Source organism: Martes martes (genome assembly GCF_963455335.1).
Source record: "Martes martes genome assembly, chromosome: X".
In the NCBI taxonomy this organism is placed as follows: Eukaryota; Metazoa; Chordata; class Mammalia; order Carnivora; family Mustelidae; genus Martes; species Martes martes.
In genome coordinates, this window is record NC_137897.1 from 83661434 (window position 1) to 83683497 (window position 22064).

The 22064-nt window shown below is 35.6% G+C and overlaps 1 protein-coding gene across 2 annotated transcripts in view; it reads left to right on the top strand.

Moving 5' to 3' along the window:
- The window catches only part of COL4A5 (collagen type IV alpha 5 chain), a gene marked incomplete at its 5' end in the record, with an annotated part of 234983 nt that overhangs the window by 107490 nt on the left and 105429 nt on the right, over nt 1–22064 (top strand). For both annotated transcript variants that reach the window (XM_080795346.1, XM_080795345.1), the window contains 4 exons: nt 7549–7638; nt 14381–14425; nt 20147–20191; nt 20277–20339. In XM_080795346.1, the coding sequence (XP_080651472.1) occupies nt 7549–7638; nt 14381–14425; nt 20147–20191; nt 20277–20339 (243 nt within the window). The remainder of the gene's footprint in view (nt 1–7548; nt 7639–14380; nt 14426–20146; nt 20192–20276; nt 20340–22064) is intronic.

Genomic DNA, 22064 nt, shown 5'->3' on the forward strand with positions numbered 1-22064 from the left:
AAATGCATGAAAAGTTACTCAGCATTAGTAATTAGGGAAATGCATAATAAAACCATAATAAGATACCACTATAAACCTACTAGAATGCCTAAATATTAAAATATATCCATACTGAGTATAGATGAGGATGGGGAGCAACTGGAACTATTATATAGATTGCTGGTGCAAATAGAAGATGATGCAAACCCTTAGGAAAAGTTTGACAGTTTCTTTAAAAGGCAAGTGTAAACCTATCAGATGACTGTCCTTTCCTAGACATTTACCTATGAGAATTGAAAGCATATGTCCGTGCATGAGTAGTACATGAGTTCATGGTAGATTTATTTGTAATAACCAAAAACAGGAAACAACCCAATTACTATTAACAGGTGGGTGAATCAACAAATCATAATAAATTTATACAGTGAATAATACTCAGCAATAAAAAGGAAAGAGCTATTGACATATACCACAACATGCCTAAATCTGAAGTAATTATGCTGAATGAAAAGTTAGAAGAGTACATTCTATATACGTTCATGTATATAAAATTCTAGAAAAAGAAAATTGACTTATAGTGACAGAAAGTAAGTCAGTCATCACCTGGGGGGGATGAGTAGAGGCATGAAGAAAATATTATAAAAGGGAACACAAGTTTTAAAAATATTTTGTACATATTCATGTTCACTTCAATATTATATTTAATTAAAGACTTAATTTTTTAGAGTGGTTTTAGGCTCACAGCAAAGTTTAAAGAAATATATAGAGATTTTGCATATACCTCTAGCCCCACACATGCATACATGCATAGCTTCCCTGACTATCAACATCCCCACCAGAGTGGTACGTTTGTTGCAATCGATGAACCTACATTGATGCATCATTATCACCCAAAGGTCATAATTTGCCTTAGAGTTCACTCTTGGTGTTGAACATTCTGTGGATTTGGGCAAATGTATAATGAATGACACGTATTCATCATTATATTATCATATAAGTATTTTCACTGCCCCCAAAATCTTTTGTGTTCTACCTGTTTATCTGCCACTCTCATCCCTGGCAACCACTGATCTTTTTACAGTCTCCATAATTTTGTCTTTTCCAGAATATCATATAGTTGGAGTGTGCAGTCCTTTCAGATGGGATTTTTTTCACTTACTAATATGTATTTGAAGTTCCTCCATGTCTTTTCATTACTTAATTGTTCATTTCTTTTTAGTGCTGAGTGATATTCCATTGTCTGGATGTACCAGTTTGTTTGCTTGTTCATCTACTAAAAGACATGTTAGTTGCTTCCAAGTTTTGGCAATGATGAATAAAGCTGCTATAAGCATGCATTTGTGGGTTTTGTGTGTGTGTGTGTGTGAAAGAGAGAGAGAGAAAGAGAGAGAGAGAGAAAGAAAGAAAAAAGAAAGAAAGAGAGAGAGAATATGTTTGAAACTCCTTTGGGTAAATACCAAGAAACATTGGTGGATCATATGAGTATATTTAGTTTTGTAAGAAACTGCCAAATTGTCTTCCAAAGTAGCTTTTTCATTTTGCCTTCCTACTGGCAATGAACGAGGAGGGTCCCTGTTGCTCCACATCTTTGGCCCTATATTTGGTGTTGTCAGAGTTTTAAATTTTGGCCATTCTAATGGATGTGTAGTGGTATGTAATTGTTGTTTTAATTTGCATTTCCCTGATGACATATCAGATGGAACATCTTTTCATATGCTTATTTGCCATCTGTATATCTTCTTTGGTGAGGTATCTGTTAAAGTCTTTGGCCCATTTTTAAATCAGGTTGTTTGTTTTCTTATTGTTGAGTTTTAAGAGTTCCTTGTATATTTCAGATAGTAGTTCTTTATCAGATGTGTCTTTTGCAGATATTTTCTCCCAGTCTGTAGCTTTTCTTCTCATTCCAATTACACTTTCACAGAGCAAAAGTTTTTACTTTTAACGAAGTCCAACTTATCAGTTATTTCTTTCATAGATTATGCCTTTGCTGTATCTGAAAAATTATCACCATACCCAAGGTCATCTAAATTTTCTCCTGTGCTGTCTTCTAGGAGTTTTATAGTTTTGTATTTAGGTCTATGATCCATTTTAAGTTGACTTTTAGGAGGAGTGTGAGGTATCTGTCTAGATTCTTTTTTTTTTTTAACATACAGATGTCTAGTTGAGCAACATTTGTTGGAAAGATAAGGGAATTTTTGTGAGTGATGGATATGTTCATTATTTTGATTGTTACATATGTGAAAATAATTTCAAATTGTGTACTTTAAATATGTCATATTTATTGTATGTTAATTGTACCTCAATAAAACTGCTTTAAAACAGTAAGTTTAACACACAAATAGTAAAATATATCAATTCTGCCAAAGAAATGTGTCCAAGTGCACACTGCTAAAAACAAAACTTGGTACACTCCTGATGACAAGAAACATATCAGATAAAGGGCTAGTATCCAAGATCTATAAAGAACTTCTCAAACTCAACACCACCAAAAAACAAATAATCCAGTCAAGAAAATGGGCAGAAGACATGAATAGACATTTTTCCAAAGAAGACATCCAAATGGCCAACCAATGCATGAAAAGATGCTCTACATCACTCGGCATCAGGGAAGTACAAATCAGAACCACAATGACATGGCACCTCACACCTCACACCAGTCAGAATGGCTAAAATTCACAACTCAGGAAAAAACAAATCTTGGCAAGGATGTGGAGAAAAGGGAACCCTCTTACACTGTTGGTGGGAATGCACGCTGGTACAGCCACTCTGAAAAACAGTATGGAGATTCCTCAAGAAGTTAAAAATTGAGCTACCCTATGACCAGACAATTGCACTACTATTTACCCCAATAATATGAATGTAGTGATCCAAAGGGGCACCTGCAACCCAATGTTTATAGCAGCAATGTCCACAATAGCCAAACTATGGAAAGAGCCTAGATTTCCATCAACAGATGAATGGATAAAGAAGATGGGATACACACACACACACACACACACACAAACACACACACGTGCATATACATATACATATACACACAATGGAATGTTACTCAGCCATCAGAAAGGATGAATACTTACCATTTACATTGACACATTGACATGGATGGAACTGGAGGGTATTATGCTGAGTGAAAAGTCAATCATAGAAAGGAAATTATCATATGGTTTGGTTTCACTCATGTGGAATATAAGAAACAGGGCAGAGGGTCATAGGGGAAGGGAGGAAAAACTGAATGCAAAGTCATCAGAGAGGGAGACAAACCACAGAAGATTCTTAACTCTAGGAAACAAACTGAGGGTTGCTGGAGGGCAGGTGGGTGGGGGATGGGGTAATTGGGTGATGGGCGTTAAAGAGGGCACGTGATGTACACGCACATTATGAGCACCGGGTGTTACATGCAACTGGTGAATTATTGAACACTGCATTTGAAACTAATGACACACTATATTTTGGCTAATTGAATTTAAATAAAAATAAGAAAAAAGGAAAAAGAAAATAACCAGCTGACAACTTATAAAATTCCTGTTACATAGATAGTAACTATGCTTATCATGGTAAACATAGCTTAATGTATAGAATGTCAAATCACTATGCACACCTGAAAATGGTATAACATTATATGTCAACTATACTTCAATGGAAATTATAAAGTAAAATACAATTCATGTCACACTCAAACATTACCTAAACAAGGTGTTCTCCTCTACCAGTGGCATCAGCATTTATTGGGAGCTTGTTAGAAATGCAGGTTTCCTAGGCTCCATAGGAGACCTACTGAATCTAACTCTAACCAGGTAATTTGTGTTTTAATAAGTTGATCAAACAGTTTTGATGCAAGCTGAAGTTTGAGATCATCTGACCTAAATTATCATTTAGCAGTTGTCAAAGGTCAATATTCTTGTTCTCCTGATTATATACATCAAATATTTCTTTGTACTATATAATTACAAAAACAACATAGAAATTACTCAAAAAGAAGACAAAATTGCCCATAATTGCATTTTTTAGTTAATAATTGTTTTCATTTGTCCATTAATGGTATTGCCTTGCCCATATGTTTGTATTACATTTTTGCAATATTATAATCCAAAAATAATTTTAATTTCAATGGTCATTATAGCAGTTTGTCCCTCTGTTTATTTTTTCTATCTTCAGAAATCCAGTGTTTTTCCTGTTAATTTTGTATCTTTTTTTTTAAATTTATTTATTTGTTAGAGAGAGAACGAGCGAGCACAGGCAGACAGAGTGGTAGGCAGAGGCAGAGGGAGAAGCAGGCTCCCCGCTGAGCAAGGAGCCCAATATGGGACTCGATCCCAGGACGCTGGGATCATGACCTGAGCCGAAGGCAGCCGCTTAACCAACTGAGCCACCCAGGCGTCCCAATTTTGTATCTTTTTTGAGAAACCATTCTTAAAAATATTTTTTTCATTTCCATGATCAGGTAATTTTCTTATTGTGATTATAAAGTGCCCTTCCTGTAAAATTGAAACACTTTTATGGGCACCTTTGACTGACAAAGTACATTTTCTTTCCAAGTAAATCAGCTTGTTATTCTTTTTAATACTAGCTTGCGGTATATAAAAGAGCTTTAGCACAAAAAGTTACCCTTTGTATGATTTCCCCTAACCCTAACTTATACTTTTTCTGTATTTGGGGCAAAAACATTGCCCATAAGTGTTATATAATCCATTAAGGAAATTCATTCATAGAATGGATATTTTCTGGGTATTTGTCTGTTGGTTACTAAGAATGCAGTGATGGAAATAGCACGATCAATTAGATGAAGGGGTAATGGAAAGAGTAGAGTCAAGATTATTACAAATTTGTGGTCTACATTGTGCTATTTCCTGGAATAGGGAAGATGGTAGAAAGATAATGAACTCAGTGTTTTTTATATTAAATTTGCTCTTGGGAAAATTACACAATTTTTCTGTGTCCCAATTCTTCATCTGTAGAATTGAAATAATAGTAGTATTTACCTCATGTTGTCACTAGGAGAATTAAATAAATAAAACCTGGGAACACTTTAGAATAGCTCAATAAATGTTTGTTATCATTATTGTTGAGTTTTATGTCCCTGTGACATATTCAAGTGGAGATATTTAAAACAATTGGCCCCGTGAGCTTAACTTTTAGGGGAAAAAAAATGTGTGGATATTTGAGATCTCCCGGGGAAAGAGAGAGAAGGGTCAAAAAGGGAATCCAGAGTAATAGCAATATATAAGGGACAGGCAGAGAGAGAAGATTACTCCACAATGAAAAATAAGAGTAGTTTTTTATTTAAATATGGGCAGGCAGCATAAGCTAGTTTTTTTAAAAAGAAGTTTGGCCTTCACAAATAGACATACTATTGCCGTTTTCTACGTGAGTGTTAGCAAATTATAGTAAACTGTAGATTAGTTTTAAGGACTGAATGAATGCCTTGCCACCAGTAGCAAAGGCAGGCAAATAGCAAATGTGAACCTTTCATACCATCTGTGGGAATTAGATAGAAGACCCTCCCTCACCCCACCTCATGGCAGGCTTCTATAGCTTCTATTGCAGGAAACTTTCTACCTTTTAAAGGCTGGGGATTGTTCTTGCAATTCTTTTCGCTACTGTACATTAGGTGCCCTTCTCTCTTTCTTGGTATAATACTGCTCAGTCAGCTAGATAGGAACACAACATTATTTAACTGTAGTATCAGGAGATTTCGGGTACATTGTTATGTTAATACAAACACAAGCTTTTTAGCACTCTCCACTTTCAGTTTCTGGTTTATTCCTCTCTTATGTATAGCCCAAATAGCAGTTTTGCTTCTAAAAAAAATAGCTCTCTTCAAGCATTATCCTCAAGTTTTGGCAGAGAGATGTTTTAAATATCAGTGGAGATCCCAGAATGTAGCTGTTTTCCACTTATGGAAATCTACTTGAACTAGATTTTTTTCCCTTTTAGCTTCCTTTCTGACTTGCGCTTGCAATCACATTTCTACTACCAACTCTCCCAAAGATGGACTATGTAACAATTTGAGACAATCTAGGTCTAGAAATTTTGAACCTTTTATTTTTTTCCCTTTTGCTCCATTTCCCTCAAAATAATTGATGAGGTTGATTAATACTAAATTATCATAATTATATGGCTAATTAAAATAACAAAGAAATGTATTTATAGAAAATAAAGAGAGAGAAAACATGTTAACATGTCAATAATAAGCATTGACAAAACTATAGGAATGTTTAGACCTACCATTAATTGGCTAACATTTGCTTCATTGCCTTTGTCACTGGGAGTGGAAACTGACCAGAATAGCCTCTTCATAGTACTTATATTTATTGTGAGTCAGCATAACAAAGAATTATTTAATCCAAAATTATCTAAGTTATCTAGACTAAACTTAGTACTTACCACACATACATTCCCCCCCCACACACACACACTGAGGGTGTAATAAAAATCTACCCTACCTTAACCTCTAGGAGTATGTGCCTCCAATGGTCCATTAGTCAGTTGCCTTATAGATATGGATGCTTTCTCTTTCTCAGGTGCTGCCTAGGCTGTCACTGTGGATAGGATCTGGTGAAAGGGTTCCTAGAATGAGGGCCAGAGACTCAGTCTTCAAGCCTTAGAAAAGTAGAGGAACTATTTACAGCTCTGCAGTTGGGAGCACAAGCCTTGGATCTGTGAGCCCTCAGGGTTCTTAAACTTAATAATGTTGAGTTTGCTTTCTGTGGTTGGATCTCCTAGGAGTTTCAGGGCTCACACTCTTTCCATAATTGGCCATATGCAAGTTAACTAACCGTAATATGTTGATATAATGATATATTAGTATAGATGGCAGCTCTATATGCCCACCTGTCTGTGCAGATATGCATATCAGGCAACATTGTATAGATGCTGATCAAATGTAGGAAACCTCACTAGTAGGTTGGGAGCCCTTCTGTGCTGGTGTTGATAAGTGCTGTGGTCAGAACAGACTTGAGTTCAGTTCAGTTACTAATTCTGAGTAGAGGAAAACAGTTATATGTTTTTTGTTCTTCTGTAATGACCATGTATTCCTTTTTGTATTAATTTTACAACTAGAAGAAATATAAAATTTTTAAAGTTCTAGAGCCCTTTTCTGACTAATTTATCTCATCAGCTAATGAATTTCTATTCTGGATAATCCTGCAACTGCCCTACTCTGGAACAAATCTGAAAACTTCTCAGATGGTTTCCTTTTACACTTCTTCATCCCTGCACCATACTTATTTTATGTAACCCCTACAGACCAGTTTCCTGGATTTATTGCTATCTTCCTTGTTAAATTCTTGATGTCAATATATTTAAACTTTACCTCATCTCTGATATGCTTTTTAGTGTTATAAGAAAGCAAGAGACTACATTACAATATATGATATAAATTCAGAATGGTTTGTGGTTTTCCACTTATATCTTGTAGGTTTTCCCATGTTAGTAGATATTATGATTTTAGTATCATTAAATTAACATTCTCTAGTCTTTTGATTCTTTTTAATCTCAACCATACTCATGCTTGAAAATTCACAAATAACTTCATCACAAATAATATTCACTCTTGTTCAATTGCAGGGGGAGAGAGGATTTCCAGGTTTGGAAGGCCATCCAGGATTGCCTGGATTTCCAGGTCCAGAAGGGCCTCCAGGGCCTCGGGGACAAAAGGTATGTGTCAGGTTGCCAACCAGTAATACTAGAGGCATGAAGCCATCTTAAATGTGGGACTAGGTGTCAAATCAACTAAGAAGTTACTGGATTATAGCCAGAAATTAGTGTCTAAATAAAACAATAGAATAACTAAGAGTCTGTATTTTATTGTTGGTTTAAAAAACCTGAATATTATTGCCATATTCAGATGTTTTTGGAAGATGCTGTTAATTGGATGTGGTTATTGAGATCCTTAACAAAAATTAAGTTTTTTCAGGGGCTCAGCTGAGCTAGAGAGCTAAACTGCCAGGTGTCAGAGTAGCTGATTAAGAAAACAAGCCAAAATGAAAGAAACCATCAAGCCTTTTACTGTGGCAGTGTAATAAGCAAAATGTTTAACCGGCAAAAGCACCAGCTTCCCCACTGTTCCATTTTTCCCCATTAAACAGTACCAGTGAGGACCTCGTCTTTGTTGGCCAGCAGGAAGTTAAGGGCTATGCTGTTTTCTAACACTGTTTGGGCCAAGGAATTGAGGCTAGTCCGTTCTGCTGCTAAAACTGAAGTAGTTTCATTAATGAGTTAAGTAAAGGTCAAAGACAGGTTGCACACACATTTTTGGAATTGAATGACCCCAAGTGGGAAAAGTTGCCTGGAGCATACACATGAGTATAATCGATAATACCACATGTCAGTTCTCAGTAACCAGAGTACCTGGTTTTGGAATTCTCCTCTTACTCTGTTTAGTTTGATATGCTCAGTAGGAGGGGCTGTCTTGAATATGTGACAGTCTCTTACCAATGCCCCATGTGTACATGTTATATTGGTAAGAATGTTGAAGGCCTGACTTTTACAAAAGAAATAATACCCCAGGGGAAACACATACACAGTGTTGGTAGTAGGGGTCAATGAGCCAGAAGTCCCTTCTGGTGGGTAGAGTACTTGAGTAGAATTGGAAAAATTTGTGTAGGGTGAGCACAGTTATAGGGAGTAGGAGGCCGCCACTACTGAGGTCAAAATAGGCCCAGTGGCACATCCCATTTCCTTTTTCCCAGATGCTTCAGTTAAAGGAAAGCAGAAAGGAGCAATGTTACCTCTGAGGAGGCATTTTGTTTCTGTAGTCTCAGAGTCCAACTGTGGGAATATCAGGTCCAGTATAATAAGGTTGGGGTATCTGAGGTGCTAAAAAGTTCCGTGTTTAGAGAAATGTCCATTTGTTATATTCAGTGGCACAGCAGTAAGGTATTTATCTATGGAATTGAATGGTGGGTGACATACTCAGCAGTTTATCAAATTCAGACTGGTGGCAGTTTCCTGGGACAGGTATAGCAGTGAATTTGGTGAGGTAGAAGTCACATAGGCTATTCTGTGGGAGAGAAAGATGAGAGGATAGATCCATATAGCCTTTCTGTCCTGTACCCAGGCTCATGGATCCAAAGGTGCCGTTGTCCTATCCCCACTGACTGCAACACAGGTAGTCGCTTCTCTACCATTAGTGAGGATAGCATCTTACGTGCATGTTAAGATAGGGAATGGGAAAAGAGCATTGTGAATATTAAGATTCAGGGAAGTTCCTGGGTTTTCTAAAAATAGTTCTTTCGGTTGACTGTCCTTTACCTTCTACATTAGGTAGACTGGTGAACTGACAATGAAAGGGCCAGTTCTGTTCATTTGCCTGGAAAGGAAAAGTAGTCTAAAAACCTTTTTTTTCCCTAATCTTGTTTCACGTAATAGTGGTACATTATGTTACTAGAGTATTGAGATGAAATGGATACTCATCAGGTAGTCTTTCCAATAAAGGAGGAAATTAATTTAAATACATAAGTACTTTTAAACACTTAACTATATCAGAGTGTAGATTGGGGGTGTGTGCTTGGGCATGACCTCTGAGGAGGTGACAGTATATCATGGTAGTTTTGTTAGATTCAAGAGCAGAAGGGACCTGTGCTGAATTTCCTGAGTGGAACTTTATGTATGTGAAGGAAAAAGCAAGACTCTAAATGACTGCATAGAAGTTAAGTAGATGGGACATTTAACAGAATTTCTTAGGGCTAATGAAGTGTAAAAATAGCAGAATGTTTCTTGTGTACCCAGAAGTGGCACAGAAATAGAAGAGAGATCTGAAAGAGTCAAGTGGTTGGAACTGAGCATCAAGTCAGCAGTAATCCATCCATACTACTGGTGTGGGACATCTCAGTAATTCCAGCTTGGATGGGACTGTCCCACACTTCAATAACTTGGAACTCCCTACATTCTCCATAATTTAGGCACAGCATTACGAAAATGAGGTGGGGACTTCAATCAACCGAGGTTAAATTTCAGTCATGTTAGTGAAGTGCGTGCTTTGAAATAGAAATTAAGCTGAACCATAGGAAAATGAAGTGACAATTCTTGCACCTGAGTTTGCCCAGGAATAGGGGCTAAGTTTCTTGTGTACCATGCTTATTGAGAGGTAGCACTTTTAATAAAGATTGGTGGCAGCTTAAAAAAAGTTAACTACATCCGAATCCCTTTGAAATAGTGTAGCATTAACTAGAACTATTGTACAATAGTACGATAATTTTTAAAGGTGTGGTGGTATGCATTTTAGATTTAGAAAGTAGTCCAATATTTTGCTGTGATTCCATTTTAATATCTGTACAATGAGAAGTCTATACTGCTTTCTAAACTTTTGGGATTCTAAATTTGAAACACTTTGTGACTCTACCACCAGTATGACTTCATGCTTCCCAGCATAGCTGAATTTATACTTGTTATGTGATTCAGTGTTCTAGTATGTGCAAATATATATTAACATATATGCCCAGTCAAAAATTTCATAGGATTGTTCTTTAATCTTTATATTCTTATATATGAAAGTAAAGATATATTAAGCAAATACGTAAATAGGAATGTACAGATATAATTTTCTGAAGGATTTCTGTATTCTTAAAAATAAAATTTAATTAATTTTTGATAGATAATATATTCATTTTATTGAAAATAAATTAACATAATATAAGAAGGTACATAGTGAAAAATATTTCTTTTCCACCTATGAACATTAGCCACTGAGTTTTACATATCCCTAATAGGTACCAATTTCTAATACTTTCTTGTGAATATATTCAGTGGTTTTTATGGATATGCATATAGATACAAATATATACATGCACACACATGCTCATATACACACAGATACACTTTTACCTCCCTTTGTTTAAAAAGTGGTAGCATAGTCAACATGTTTGACCTTTGTTTTTCATGTAAAGCACATTGTAGGTACCTCATATCAGTATACACAGAACCTTCTCATTACCTTTTATAACTGCATTATATTCCGTTGTGTATATAAACCGTGATTTTTTAAGCCAGTCCCCTATTGATGATCAGTTAGGTAATTTTCAGGTTTTTTCTTCTACAAACAGTGCTACTAAGATGTACAATTTTAGTAGACTACCTTTCCCCCATGAGGGATTATCTCTTTACTAGAAGTGATATTGCTAGCGCAGAGGGTACATGTATTTATGTATTTTTATGGATACTGCCAAATTGTCCCACAAGAAGTTGTATGATTTACCCTTGGTTCAGCAATAGACAAGAAGAGCAATTTCCCTATATAGTTTCACCCACCCATATCAGGAAATTCGGCTTTTTATCAATCAGATAGATTAAAAATGAATGGTCTCTCAATGCTTTTAGTTTGCATTTCTCTTATTAAGAGTGAGATGAAGCATTTTTTCATAGGTCAAAGAATCAGTTGTGTTTTCTGTGAACTGTCTTCTATGACCTTTCATTTGCCCATTTTTCTACAGTATTCTTGGGGGATTTATGTGTTAATGAGCTATTTATATATTAGGGTGTTTACCTTTTGTCTGTGTTGTGAGTTGCAGTTATTTCCCCTAGTTTGTCATGTCTTTGCTGAGTATATGCCTGTATTTGTGCGTGCGTGTGTGTGTGTGTGTGTTTATGTGTCTCTGTGTGTTTCTCAGGGGTCCTTTGTGGCTTTTGGATTTGAGTAGCAAATGCCTTTCCCACTGAAAGATTATAAAATAATTTTTCCATTGTTTTCTTCTAGTATTTTAGTAGTTTCATTTCTTCATGTAAATATCTATTTCTAATTCATTCTTGTGTGTGGTTTGTTATATAGGTTCCACCTATATATTTTTTTCCAGATATCCTCACAAATGTGTCCCAGTGTAAATGTCCCCATTGATTTGCAGTGCAGCTTTCAGTATAAACCAAATTCACATGAATATATGGACTTGTTTTTAGACCTTCCATACTCTTTCAATGATATGCTTTTTCAAATATCAGAACAAAAGTATTTTAATTATTGATGTATTATGCTGTATTTTTGTATCTGACAGGGCCAGTTTCCCCTTACTGTTCGTTTTTTTTTTTTTTCCGGAATGTTCCTCAGTGTCCTTGCTTGTTTATTTTTCCATATAAACTTCAGAGTTGCCTTATTCAGTTTGAAAAAAAAAAACTCATGTTATTTCTATTTTTATTGTGTCAAATTTTAACTAAATTTGTTGAGAATTGACCATTTTTTTATGTTGACTCCTATTATCCAAGAACATGGAATGTCTTCCCATTTATTTTCATCTTCCTTTTTGAACTTCAGAAATGTTTTAAGCTTTTCTTCTTATGAATCTTGTACATTTCTTATTAAGTTTATTCCTAAATATTTTACCTCTTCTTGCTATTGTAAATTGCATATTTTCTTCCATTATGTTTTCTAACTGGTAGTTAATATTTAAGAAAGCTATTTGTTTTTTCATATTAATTTTATATACAGTTACACAGTTATCTTTCTGAATTACCTTACTGATTATAGTAGTTTTTCATGTAATTTTCTTTGCTTTCCTTGCATGCAATCATATTATTTGCAAGTAGTGGTAGTTTTGCCTCATCCTTTCCAATTTTTATACCTCTGTTTTCCTCTTATTTACATGTTGGTTAGGACAACCAGCACAGTATTAAGGAATCTTTTGTTTTATTTCTGCCCTTAGTGGAAAGACGCAAAAAGATTCATGGAGCAAACAGCCTTCTGGTTGTTTTAAAATAGAATTAGATTTACTTTAATCTCCTTAGAGATGCATCTGTTGTGGAAAGAGTTGATTATTAAACTTTCTAAAAAGCAAGGTATAGTAGGCAGAATAATATCTACCCACTAATGATGTCCATGATGTAATCCTCAGGACTTGTGAATATGTTAGGTTATAGAGATAAGCAAAATTAAGATTGCAGATGGAATTAAATTTTCTATTCAGCTGGTCTTAAAGTAAAGAGATTATTCTGGATTATCTGGGTAGGGCCACTATAATCACAAGGGTCCTTTAAATATGGAAGAGGGAGGCAGAAGAGTCAGTATCAGATTGATACAATGTTAGATTCATTCAACCATTGCTGGCTTTGAAGATTGAAGAGGGCCATGAGTTGAGGAATGCTGGCTGCTCTAGAAGCTGGAGAAAAGGAAATGGATTCTCCTCCTAGAACCTCCAAAAAACAACAGGGTTCTGCCACAGAGACCACTGCCATACTTCTGACTTTCAGAACTCTCAGATTGTATAGTTTTAAGCCACTAAGTTTGTAGTGATTTATAACAGTAGCATAAGAAACTAATACACCAGATAACCTTTGTTCCAAATGAAAATTTTTATGGAAGCCCCACATAAAACATAGAAATAGAGCTGCGCTGTGGGAAGGAGGGCTGTGACATAGGCTTCAAGGAACCTCCAGTGGAACCTCTAAGGTTATGAGTTGTGTAATTCAGAAACCGCTTGTGTAAAGCAAGATGTCCCAGGTTAATAAAACCTATCTAAAGCCTCAGGTGGTGGCCTACTAGCTGTATACTCCACTGAAATTCTCATCTTTTGGAGTAGAATTAGGTTTTCTTTATTCCAGTAAAAAAATAAACTAGTTAATAAAAACTTAATGAGGCAAAACTTAAAATTCTCAGTAATGCAATTGTAATTTAGAAATGGGTACATAGATTAACACAGAGGTGGGCAGACCTCTTTTTTGTGGAGTCTACAGAAGAAATTTAGAAAGTCTATGGTTCTTTCTTTCCTGAGCTCTGCCAGTAGCAAGTGCCTTATAAAACAAAGCAAAGGTTTAAAACGGCAGACTCAAGAGCAGCACATATTTGAGCTCAGAAATGATGCTATTTGGGGCACCTGGGTGGCTCAGTCATTAAGTGTCTGCCTTAGGCTCAAGTCATGATCCCAGGGTCCTGGGATTGAGCCCTGCATCAAGCCCCACATCAGGCTCCCTCCTCCGTGAGCCTGCTTCTCCATCTTCTGCTCCCTCTGCTTGTGCTCCCCCTGCTGTGCGTGCGCTCTCTCTGTCAAGGAAATAAATAAAATCTTAAAAAGAGATGATACTCTTTATTACCAGCATGGCAAGCAGATCGACACAATATAGAAACTGCCCAGATTTTCAGCTTGTATTTGGGTTATGCATGAATGATTTGAGGAGTATCGGTACCACTATTGCATCTTTGTTTTGTATGATTTTCAGGGTTCACTTTACAGATACAAAGTTTCTGCTACATGTCAGCAGTTTTCTTCTCAATAAGTGAAGACCTTTCTTTTCTTTTTTTTTTTTTAATAACTTACCTCAGTGCTTTCAGTCTCGAATGCTTCTTTCTTAGGTATGTAAGTTTCTCACTTTCACAAAGATTCACAAAAAATTTAAGTCTCTTATTGTTATAATGTAAAATTACTTATTTAAGGGCTATTTTTGGAGGAACAAGAACTAAATATATTGTGTTTTTCAGGGTGATGATGGAATTCCAGGGCCACCGGGACCAAAAGGAATCAGAGTAAGTGATATTTGCTGTATATCAAAAGTTTCGTTGGTCAAAACAGAGAAAAAGCAAATAAAGTGTTGTGAGACAACTGAAAAAGACTCATATTAAAATGCAAAAAGAGAAATATAGTCTTTAAAAAGTTAAATGTAAGAGTTGGTATATGTCTACAATTAGCCTTTCTTCAGTATTTTGGTAGTTATCTATGTATCCAGATGTCTGCTTAAACTAATATAAGATTTTAAATTAGTTTATGGATAAGAAATACAAAAGTGCTAAATTCTAACAGTTTATCAATATATTAAAAACATGTATCATACATTTAAACCAGAACTTCCCAACCATGTGATTTCAGTCCTCTGGGTTCAGAGGGGCAATCACCTCAGGTTGTGTACCCTTACTCGTGTACCGTATACAAATATTATAATTTTCTTTGTTATCTTGAAGAGAGTCAGTTTGAGAAGCACTAATTTAAACCACTGTGTTAAAAAGTAACTACTTTGGAAGTATACAACATTTTCTCAATTCTAAGATGTATAATTTTTGTGTTAATGTTCTGAAAACCAGGATTTGTCTTGAAATGGAAGTGCACATTTAGAGTAATTTTTCTGAAAAGCTTTTAGGTTGACATATATCTTTCAATGTGTTTCAGAATTGGGGGAAACTAGTTTAAAAATAGTCCTGGCTTTTGGAAAATTGTATTTAACTTTTCTGAGCCTCATTTTCTTCATTTGTTAAATTAGAGAGTTAAACAATACAATCTCCAAGGTGCTTTTTAGCTCCAAAATTCTGTGTTCATAGATTGACAGAGCCCTTTAATACAAGTATAAAGTACATGGGTGATGACATAACATATTTATTTATGTGACAAAGACAGTTAAACATTCTGATCCCTTGATCTCCAGAAATTTAGTAGCTGTACAAATTTTACATAAACATTAAAAACATTCTGTTTGCCGTATACTTCTTGACAACATATAGTTTGTTGTGCTACTCATGCCTGGTGTTTTTTAGGGAACTGGATAAACAGGAAAGAAACTCAAAACCTTGTCCATTCTTTCAATTCCTATTTGAAAGTACCTGAGTAGTCTGTGTCCCTCAACTAGAACTTCAGAAGTACATAGGAATAGGTAGCCTGATAGTTCCTCATCCTTGCATCTCAGCCCATAGGCAATCTTGACATCCAAATTTTGAAAGACTTATTATGGAAAATTTTAAGCATACCCAAATGTACAGAGAATATAGTACAGTGAACCCCCATGTGCCCATCAGTCAGCTTTAAAAGTTAGCAACATTTTGACAAGTTTGTTTCATCTATACCCCACCACTATTTTGGGGGAATATTTTTAGGTAAATCTCTCATATCATTCATTCCACCAATGAATACTTCAATATGTCTACTGATAGCCACATGACCAGTATACCATGATTACACCTCAAAAAAGTAGATTTTTCAAATATACTTTAAAACTCAGTCCTTATTAAGATTTCTATGATAGATGTCCTTTAACAGTAGGTTTGTTCAAACCAGGATCCAATCAAGTTCCACATACTGCATTTGGTTGCTGTGTTTCTTAAGCCTCTTTCATTATGCTATTGGATAAACTGGGTCATTTGTATTATACTTCATTCTACGTTCTGGATATGACTGTTTCTTCGTGATGTCATTTATTTCTTTTTATATATTTTTAAGATTGTATTTATTTGAGAGATTTGAGAGCAAGTGAGTGAGTGAGAGAGAGCGCACGTGCCATGTGCATGAGTGCAGGGAGGGGCAGAGGGAGAGGGAGAAGCAGACTCCCCGCTGAGCAGGGAAGGGGATGCTGGATTCGATCCCAGGACTTTGGGATAATTACTTGAGCCGAAGGCAGATGCCCAACTGGCTGAGCCACCCAGGCACCCCCATGATGTCATTTTAATTGTTCATCTGTCCCCGTGTTTCATGCAGACTGGAAGTTACCTTATAAGAGGCACTAGAGAACTTCCTGGGGATATAGAAAGATCTGTGTACCTAGGATTTGTGTATTATACTATACATAAATTATACCGCAAAATATGAAAGAAAATAGAAAAAGAATACTATATACATAGTGCTGCATACTTACTATTGAATTACATCTCATGGCACAAACATCTGTTATCCCACTCTTTTGATGTTAGGCTTGATCAGTCGTCTCAGGTATATGAGCCTGATTTTGCCATCAGAATTTCCCCATCAACTTTCATCTAATGGTTTAGTATTCATTGGTGATCATTGCCTAGATCCATGTTTTGTTCAGAGTTGCAGAATGGTGATTTTTAAAATTCTGTAAATTATTTATTAGCTAGAATTCTAATTTATCAGCTGGAATTCTAATAGGTAGTGATATAGTACACCAGCAACTTTGAGTGATGGTCAGGAAGGTTTTAAGAATTTGTTATCATTATAAACACATGGAATTTATGGGACCAGTCACTTATACTTATTCTTTTTGAAGCCAAAATTATCCTATCTTTGGCTTGTGGAAATCCCTTTAAGTTGGACCCTGTCCTGTGTCCTTTTGAAAAAACTATATTGATTTTTGATAACTTCCTTGCTTTCTGATACAGGACTCTTCAGGCTCATTTTGTACATTTCCTCTCCAGATCTGAAATTGGCCATGTATCTGATTCTAGGCTCTTTTTAGTAAAAAATATGATTTAGATACCATAGTCTAATGTTAGGGGTTTTCTTTGCTACTGGTAGTCAATTATTTTGGTGTCTTTTCAGTTGACAGAATTAAGAAAAAAGTATTTTCTAAAGAGAAAAAATATCATGAGTTTATATTATTACTTCCAATTGAAACTTAAAGTGAAAAGAGTTCGTATACTTTTTCTTTCCCCTGCCACCTTCCCCTCCCTTTGGTGAAAATCTCAATTCCTAATAACATTAATATAATTTATTATTTTCTTTATCCTACAGTATACATATGATAGCTTCGAAATAACAATTCGCAAGTGAACAAAATAACGATTCGATTTTAGTAGTAATGATAGAATTCTTAAGTGCCATTATTTCTTTGCTCTTCTTTTTTCCTCTTTGAATTGACTGGTTTCATTAAGAAAGTACAGGTGAAATATCTGTTTTAAAGGTACTTGAAGTAATTTTTTTCTTTGCATGATTTATGTCAACAACCAGGTATATACTAAGTTCATTGGTTCCAGTTTGTTTTCAATTTTTAATAGTTTTCTCTTTTTATCTCTTCTTAATTGTTATTTTTAATTATTTAAAATATTTACATTGTTTTCTAATAATGGTATAGTCAGAGGTGCTTCCCACCCATTCTTGCCATCCCCCATTGTTTTTCCTCTTGCCCCTACCTTTTTCCCACTAGACGTAATTTTTATTTTATTTTTTATTTTTTAAATTTCTTTTCAATATACCAGAATTCATTGTTTACGCACCACACCCAGTGCTCCATGCAATACGTGCCCTCCATAATACCCAACACCAGACTCACCTACCTTTCCACCCCCAGCCCCTTCAAAACCCTCATATTATTTTTCAGAGTCCGTAGTCTCTTATGGTTCATCTCCCCCTCCAATTTCCCTCAACTCCCTTCTCTCCATCTCCCTATGTCCTCCATGTTATTTCTTATGCTCCACAAATAAGTGAAACCATATGATAATTGACTCTCTTTGCTTGACTTATTTCACTCAGCATAATCTCTTCCAGTTCCGTCCGTGCTGATACAAAAATTGGGTATTCATCCTTTCTGATGGAGGCATAATACTCCATAGTGTATATGGACCACATCTTCCTTATCCATTCGTCCGTTGAAGGGCATCTTGGTTCTTTCCACAGTTTGGCAACCATGGCCATTGCTGCTATGAACATTGGGATACAGATGGCCCTTCTTTTCACTACATCTGTATCTTTGACATGAACAGACACTTCTCCAATGAAGACATACAAATGGCTATCAGACATATGAAAAAATGTTCATCATCACTAGCCATCAGGGAGATTCACATCAAAACCACATTGAGATACCACCTTACACCAGTTAGAATGGCCAAAATTAACAAGACAGTAAACAACGTGTGTTGGAGAGGATGTGGAGAAAGGGGAACCCTCTTACACTGTTGGTGGGAATGCAAGTTGGTGCAGCCACTTTGGAAAACAATGTGGAGATTCCTTAAGAAGTTAAAAATAGAGCTACCCTATGATCCTGCAATTGTACTACTGAGTATTTACCCCAAAGATAGATGTAATTATTTTTATTATTTTTTGTTTATCTTTTCACTGTTTTGTGTCTCCACCCTTCTTATAAAAGTATTGCATATTATATATGCTACTTACACTTTCTTTTACTTAACATTGTGTCCTGGAGATTACTACATATTTCAGTGCACAGAAATCTTTCTCATTCTTTTTAAGGGCTGTATTGGTTTACATTATGTGGATGTGCCATAATTTATTTAGTCATGCCCCTATTGTTCCTAATGTTTAGCGATAATTATGGTTATATGGTGATTTCTTTTAATTATTTTTTTTATTTTTTTATTTTTTAAAGATTTTATTTATTCATTTTACAGAGAGAGAGATCACAAGTAGGCAGAGAGACAGGCAGAGAGAGAGGAGGATGCAGGCTCCCTGCTGAGCAGAGAGCCCGATGTGGGACTCGATCCCAGGACTCTGGGATCATGACGTGAGCCGAAGGCAGAGGCTTTAACCCACTGAGCCACCCAGGCGCCCCTCTTGTAATTATTTTTATTAACATAATGTATTATATGTTACAGGCTGTGTACATCAGGGGTACAGGTCTGTGAATCATCAGGCCTACACATTTCACAGCACTCACCATGGCCATTTCTCTCTCTCTCTCTCTCTCTCTCTCTTTTTTTAATATTTTATTTATTTATTTATTTATTTATTTGAGAGGGAGAGAGAGAGACTAAGAGGAACAGAGAGTGCATCCATGAGCTGGGGGAAGGAGAAGCAGACTCCCCAATGAGCAGGGAGCCCAATGTGGGGCTCAATCCCAGGACTTGAGGATCATGTCCTGAGCTAAAGGCAAATGCCCAACCTACTGAGCAACCAGGCACTCCTATGTGGTATTTCTAAACTTTAGTTATAACAATTCTGTAATCAGTAACCTTGAAATTCAGATTTTGTTTCATAATTTCTAGTGTACCTTTGGGATAGGTTCTTAGAAGTGGGTTGCTTCAAAAGGTAAAACCATGTAATTTTGCTAGCTACTTCAAATTTCTCTCCATGATGTTTGAATTCCATTAGCTGTGTGTAAGAGTACCTCTTTCACAGAGTCTCACCTACAGAGAATATTGTCAAACTTTTATTTTGCCAATTCTGACAGGGAAATTTGAAGAATTTTTGGAGTGATCACACTGATGTTCGCAGGAGCAGATATATTTGCCACTTACCCATCCCCTGCTAAATTCAGTATTCATCACAAACCTGGGACAACCACTTTATCTTTTAGGAAAGACATTTATTCCATGAATTTGCCCACTCCTGCTAAGTGCAATGAAGACAGTGCTCCCTCAAATAGGAGTTTTTTCAATAGTTTCCAGGGAAGAGAGTTTTAAATACGTGTAGGAGGGTTTTTTTCCTATATAGAAAGCGAATGGTAATCATCAATGAGACACATTTGTCCATTGCTTTTCTAAATGTACTTTTTGTAACTCTCTTAGGTAAGATATAATTTTATTCTTACTGATTGTTGTTTGGTTCAAGGAATTTCTTTCTTATTATAGGGTCCTCCTGGACTTCCTGGATTTCCAGGGACACCAGGTCTTCCTGTAAGTAGAATTTGGCTTTTTAATTGAAAATTCCTTCAAAAGTATTCTAAGAAATATTATATATGTGTTATAACCCTTTTCAAAGGGAATGCCAGGCCATGATGGGGCCCCAGGACCTCAAGGTATCCCTGGATGCAATGGAACCAAGGTGAGATTTTTTTTTCAACTTAATCTTAGGCAATATGCTTGATAATAATAGATTTTAAAGTTTAAGGAAATCAGTATGAAGAATATTAGAGATATTTTAGCTTCGTGTCTAAGACATATATAGGGTATATTTTGTGTTAAAATTTTCAATATATTGAAAGATCAATAATTCTTTAGACATGGATAGTCAGCTGAGATATTGCATTGGATTGAAGATTATTTACTGAATCCTATTTTGACTTTAGTTTAAAGTAGGATGAGAGTTAAAAAGGAATTAGGGTATATAAGTTTCAAATATTATGTTAGTTGTTAAGAGTAATACTTAATGAATGTCATTCATTACCTTTGCCTTTTTTAAAGCTAGGTACAATGTAAGTTTTCAAAAATTCATGTTTTTGAAATATTTTTACCTTGCCTAATAACTTAAGAAAAATCCGAAAAATCTACCTGTAATACAGGACATTAACTTTTACTATAAACTATTAGTATGAAAATGGAAACTCTTCTCCATCAGCTAAAATGATGAATTTAATATTTAAAAAGAAAAATAAAACCTTACATATGAAAAACATTTTTCCAACCCACTTTTCTTACCTTTCATCGACTGTTTGAATTTATTATAAAATGATAGCAAGGATAAAAAATGAGAAAAATTTGCTTTTTTGACAGATTGTTTATTATAGCCTCTGTTCCTGTTCCCTCACTTTTCTCATTTTCCTGTCTATTAATGCAATTTTTTTATTTTCTATATATCCTTTTGGCATTTTGCATTCTTTACATGATATTCTGTGGAATTGTTCATGAAATATCCTCGATCCTTCTAACTTAATGGCATGTGTCAGATGTTGTATTAGGGTACATATTTAAAATAACTTGAACAAACTATTTTGTATTATGAAGACTGTATTTTGTGATAATTGTTGCAATATATACATGAAGGCAATAAAATTATTTTTACCTCCAATATTGCTCCAGGTCACTGTGACCTTTGCCAACAACATTTTTGGGGGATGGGGATTTGTGAGGCTTACATGAGTTCTTCATTTCAGCTGGGGCAGCCTTACAGGGACAGGACTAACGTGGAATAGTTTGCATGGAACATTGCTTTTAAAGTGGGCTGCATTCTTGTGCCTATTCTGGTTATATGTTTATTTGCCACATGCCTTGAGCAACAAAAGGACCACTAGCCAAAATTTTAAATTTGAATACCAATGTATCCACAATGCATATAGTCTGCTATATGATGAAAGGGATCTTTTCTTTCTTTTTATAAAGCAGCACCTTAGCAGATCTCATGATTAGTTTATGTGTGAGCCCCCCATTATGTAAGCAACAAATTTCTTTTTTCATTTTATTTATTTGACAGAGAGAAATCACAACTAGGCAGAGAGGCAGGCAGAGAGAGAGGAGGAAGCAGGCTCCCTGCGGAGCAGTTAGCCCGATGCAGGGCTCGATCCCAGGACCCTGAGATCATGACCCGAGCCAAAGGCAGAGGCTTTAACCCACTGAGCCACCCAGGCGCCCCAAGCAACAAATTTTTAAATGGAATTTATTATGTATACTTCCAGATTAATATTTTTTAATATTTCTTACTATGAAACTAATAGAATGAGCCCTAGAGATGGAATCAGAATATATGGGTTCTTTTGTTTTCTGTCTTCTAAACTTGATGTACAGGTCTCTGGGCCAGTTTTTTACATATGTAAAAAGTGATGGAGAGAGGAGT